General features: G+C 41.3%; 1 protein-coding gene across 5 annotated transcripts in view; it reads left to right on the top strand.

Moving 5' to 3' along the window:
- The window catches only part of PHF3 (PHD finger protein 3), a 92,275-nt gene that overhangs the window by 25,652 nt on the left and 61,327 nt on the right, over positions 1-5,296 (top strand). The window contains exons 2-4 of one of the 5 annotated variants that reach the window (XM_019520511.1): positions 2,898-3,053; positions 3,275-3,347; positions 3,627-3,788. The exons of 1 other annotated variant lie outside the window; for it this stretch is intronic. In XM_019520511.1, the coding sequence (XP_019376056.1) occupies positions 3,647-3,788 (142 nt within the window). In that variant the 5' untranslated portion in view covers positions 2,898-3,053; positions 3,275-3,347; positions 3,627-3,646. The remainder of the gene's footprint in view (positions 1-2,897; positions 3,054-3,274; positions 3,348-3,626; positions 3,789-5,296) is intronic. 3 more of the 5 variants (XM_019520513.1, XM_019520512.1, XM_019520509.1) reach the window with 3 other exon arrangements.

The following is a 5,296-nucleotide window of genomic DNA, read 5'->3' as shown; positions in this document are numbered from 1 at the left end:
TGTCTTTTGTCCTCTTAAGATATTTTTTATTTCATTTTCTATTTCCCAGTCTTTATTTCTTCTTTCTTAATTATTCTTCCCTGTCACTTTTTTTTTTCTCATTCCTTTCCCCAGCAGGATTCTGTGTCTAATGCTCCTCATCCAACCTCACTAGTCAAGTTGTAATAGTTGAATTACAGCTCAAGTGGCTTGAGATTTAACAGGAGATTGGTGCTGCTAATCCTCTATAAATTGGAAGCAGTAGCACAAATTCTTTTAAATGTAGAATTGCTTTAGCTGTAATGTTTGAGGGCACATCTCTTAATATCTGTCAGACGAGCACACAATTTTTTTCTGCCTGTGTTTATTAGGAAGGATATAGACTCAGTGCACATGCCTTGAATGTAATTAGCAGAAAACATTGGATTGTTGTGGTAGCTCTGAGAGCCACTTCAAAAGTATGTTTTAAAAATTGTTTGTGTAAGTAATCTTCATTTATTACTAAAGGTGAACTGATATTTTTACAGTGATATATTAGTCCATATCGGATCGGCACCAATAAAAGGAAAATTGACATTATTGGCAATTGGCTTTTTTTTGGTTGGTATAGCTGATAATATCACTGATAAATACTGTGTGCATGCATGTAGTCACAGCATGCACGTGTCTGGGAATGTAGCCAGGCAGCTTGGAGAGCAGCATCCAGCTAGTAAGTCTCTGGGGGAGGTGTGGGTGAGGAAAGGGCATGGGGCGTGGGGGCAGACTGAGGCCCCCACAGTGAGGGAGGGAGTGGGGCTGGGGCTGGGGCAGGAACAGGTGCTGCCCAACTGTACCAGGATGAGGTGCAGGACGGAGCCACTGGCACTCATCCAGGGTGCATGGGGAGGGAAGGGTCAGCTCTCTGTTGCTGCACACACCATAGAGGGTGGCATGGGGGGGCATGCGCATACTGGATTTGTGCGTAGGGCAAGGGTGGATGGACTGCTGCAGGCTCAGGGCTGGGGATTGCGCTGGTCTCTTCCTGACGGGGACTGGGCTGGGGTTGCATTTTTGGGGCTGGGAGGGGTAGCTACAGGGTGGCTACAGCCACCCCATAATTTGCCATAGCCACTCGTCCCAGCACCACCGCCACCTTTCCTGCCCTAAATGCAGCCTCTGCCCAGCCTCCATCTCTGGGAAGAGGCCAGCACAGCCCCTGAGTTCCGCAGCAGGCAGCCCAGCCTAACGCCACGCACATCAGCAGGGAGAGAGGGGGAGTACGTGCTCCCTGTGCCTCTCCTGGGGTGCATGCAGTGGCCTGGGGAGCTGCCCCCTTGTCCCTACCCCCTGTGCCTCCCAGATGAGGTGCCCACATCTCTAGCCCTGCCCTGGCTGGGTAGTGCCTGCCCCTGCCCCTGCCTCATTCCCATTCCCTCTTTTACTGTGGGGATCTGGATCTGCCCCCACCATACCTCTTCCCTTCCCCATGCCCCTTCCTCTCACAGACTTACCAGCTGCATGCTGCTCTCCAAGGTGCCTGGCTGCATATCGGCTATTGGATCAGGATCAGCCAATATGGCTGGTTAATAACCAGCCATTGGTATTGGCCAAAAAAATCTTTATCAGCGCACCTCTATTTATTACACCTTCTTGGAGAAATTAGTGTAAATCCACGTGAAAGAGAGAGGGAGGACTGGAAGGCGTTGTTATTGTCATTGAATCCATTTCTAATGCTAATTTTACCTGTTACCTGTAAAATAAATAAATAAATAAATAAATAAAAAGGGCAGGATGTGCATGCATATATATATATGTGTGTGTGTGTGTGTGTGTGTATACATGAAAACGTCTAAGTGTGCAGTAATAGTGCAGACTTATTTGTATAATAATTCCAATGAATACAGCTGGCATTATCAGTCTTTTATAACAGGTGTGTTGAAAAAACCCCAAACTAATTATCTTTAAATGAAGACAGTTAGGATGTATATAGGTCTAGGGGTTTAGAATGGAAAGCTGATAGTGGTTTGCAGAAAGGTATTCCATCAATCTGAAGCCTAAAATGTAGTGCAAAAAACTAATTGGTTACTTGTAAATTTCTTAACAATCACTGAAAGTGAGTCACGGTCAGTTCTGGAAATTCTTAAGGTAGCTTTTGATTGTCTGCTCCCCATTGTTCAGAATGAAGTTTAAATTTGAATGGGAAGCTTTTCCAGGGCCATTTCTAGATTTTTGGTTTACACTAGAGATTTTCAAACTGGTGATCTGTGCAAAATTGTGACATCTGTGTGTGGTCCATTGGTCCAGTAAAATTGGGAACCACTTGTTTACATTGTACTAAGGACAGTTCTCCTTCAAGGCTCTTTAAAAACCGTTTAACTGAACTGGTTTACTGTTTAACTAACTGGTTTACTGTTTAACTAAAACCAGTTTTAGCTTTTTATGATAGAATTATTAAGGATGGGACTGTTCCTTTGGTTATATCAGAAATTTGAAGTTTATTCTTTTATATTTATACTTTAAGAGGATATTCAGTGCTACATGATTCTTCACAGATTTTGTAAGTGTTTCCTGTCATTAATATTACCAAGAGAAGAAAATGAAGTTCAAAAAGAACAGGAGTTGACAAATTTTTTTGATGAGACAGTCTAAAAATTCTAAGGTTGATTTTTAAGTCTCATTAATGATTTCTTGTTCCAATTGCCTAGACAAATGCATTGCTTTAAAATTGTTATTTTCTATAACAAAGCAGTTGTCAGAAATTTTTGGAGACCCTGTTTCTGTTGCAGAGTTTAGTCTGTCTTGAAATTATTTAGATAGCCTTACATTGTTCAGGCAGCCATATCAGTTGTCTGGTGTTGTGCTGTATTTTTCAACTCCTGCGTGTTTTACAAAGTTGCTTGGGTACTTGGCTTCAATCTCACAGATTTCGCATCCCACAGGGACCAGGATTCATTAATCACACATAGGATCTTGGGATAGGAGAGGCTACCCTTGCAGAACCATACTTAGAGAAAGTGAGGAGAATGGCCGGTGCAGTGGCTTGACTGCCTCTTAGGAAACCTATTTTCAGGAGCAACCTCTGGGATCCTTCTCAGGTTAGTGGGAGATAGGAATATGACAAAAAATTTGTTGTCAGTCACTGGCTGGAAGAACAGTGCATACTGTACTCAGTAATATTCTGAAATCAGATGCAGATATGTATCATGCTTGGGATTTAAAATTGAAAAACCTTGTCCTACACTAAAAATGAGACTTAAACTTTCTGCATTTTGGGATCAGCTCTTTCTACTGTTCACCTTTCTTCAATTTTTCATAGGTGGGAAGGGACAGTGAGGGACAGCTGATCCTCTAAGGCTGGGGACCTTCCTGTGGCAAAAGTCATTAAAAATGTGAGTCACTGAAAAGCAACAATGACTTTTTGACAAGGACCATCTACAGAAATTTTTAACTTTGGGTGATAGCTTCTTCTACACTGAAACTGCTTCACATGGGAATTTTCTGTCTTGCACGTCCTTATTTTAGCTTTTGTTTGTGCTCAAATTGTACCTTTTATTTTTATTTGGCCTTCCCCTTCTTTCCTCCCTGCCTTCTTCACAATCTCTTATAACCCAAACATTTTTAGATACTTTTAAGTTTTAGGCTCTTTTTTTGCTTTTGTTATTTTTCAGTTATTGGTCTTGATGATATTATGGATGAAGAAGGGGTTAAAGAACGTGGTAATGATACCATTGATGAAGATGAGCTAATTTTACCTAACAGGAATTTGAGGAAACGGTTGGAAGAAACTTCAGTGAGATCACCAAGAAAGTCACCACGTTTAATGGCACAAGGTGATAATTCAGATAATATTCAAATTTGCACATTGTAGGGATATTTGTTTACAATTTCAGTCTCTTTTTAAACATTAGGTAAATGTTAACTAGTATGACATATAATAAAAATCCTCAAACTGGAACTATTTTACAGCATTAATGTTGTAAATATTTAATGATTTAAAAACAATTAGAAATGACCAATTGCTTGCAGCCTGTAATCTCCCAGTAACTTGGTTATTCAGATTATTTTATTGAAGAAAGTGATATTGGGATTAATTTGACCCAAGTTAGGCAGTCAGAAAAATACAACCTCTAGAATTGTGAAATACTCATTAGTAGAATTATTTTGAATATTCAAACAGTATTGAAGGTAAAATATTGGCTTCATTGGAGTTTTCAGACCAATTTAGTGTAAATATTTCTTCATTGAAGTACTAAAAAAATTGTGCAGAGTTTGGTTTTCTCCTGTAAAACCATTAAGTGACTTGGTGTTAGAGCTCTTAAAGAGAGTCATATTTGAGGCAACTAAGGTTTCATTTTTAAACTGTCCGTGAGATTGGTAAAGGCATGTTCAACAGTAGATTAAAATGATTTTTCATAACTTGGTTTAATAGCCAATAAGGATAGTAGAGGTCTTTATGTTCAGCTTTATGATGCATTTTTTTTGTTGGGTTTTAATTTTTTTGTTATAGAGTTTAAATTAGGTTATCATGTTAATAATTTGAATTTGTAGAAGTCTTTCACCCAAAGATCTTAGATTTCAACATGGTTTACAGGCACTAAGGCGTGGGCAGACATAATGCTTAGAGGATTTTAAATCCACTTGTAACCCCAAGAGTTTACATGTACAGGCCACTTAAGAGCAGTTTAAAATTCCTGGATCATTCCAAAAGCACACTGGGGCATTCAAGTACTATTTTGAGCTAGTCATCCGTGAACCAGTTCAGTGTTATGTGCCACTGCTTTCCAACACTTTCTCTGCAAACTATTTAATCAGTTCCACCTTCCTGCTATGGATCCTATAGCTGTGGGGTCCCAGGTTCATTTGGGGTGGGGATGGGACTGCAGGGATTTCCAGATGCTGGGGGTGGGGTGTGGGGGGAGCTTTGTGACCTTGTTGTGATGATTGAGGGGTTGTGCCTGTAACTGTAAACGCTTGTTGATTTCTGGGTGTTGGGGGGGGATTAACAGGGCCATTGCACAGTGGGCACTTAATAGAACAGAATGACTGTCAATTCCATGCTCAATAAGAAGTGAATTAGCCCATTAATTGTTGGTTGCCATCTGTGCTGCATTCTTGCAGCCAGCCCTGCCCCACAGGTTCTACCTGGCATGTGCATCTCTGTGAAATTGCTGCCAGTGCAAGGTACTCAAACAGAGTTCTAAGGAAAGTCCCGTTAAAGCTACAGCGTGAGACAGACTGAGAAGTCTCAAAGATATCGGTACCTGGAATGAAGAAGCAGGGCACGCCACCTTCTGGCCCCCCCCCCCCCCCACCCCCCCCCCCCCCCCCCCACCGCGGC

The sequence above is a fragment of the Gavialis gangeticus genome, unplaced genomic scaffold, assembly GCF_001723915.1.
Source record: "Gavialis gangeticus isolate Ggan-Ray unplaced genomic scaffold, GavGan_comp1, whole genome shotgun sequence".
NCBI lineage: Eukaryota > Metazoa > Chordata > Crocodylia > Gavialidae > Gavialis > Gavialis gangeticus.
The sequence above is the reverse complement of the archived record's forward strand: the minus strand, read 5'-3'. Positions and strand labels throughout refer to the sequence as shown.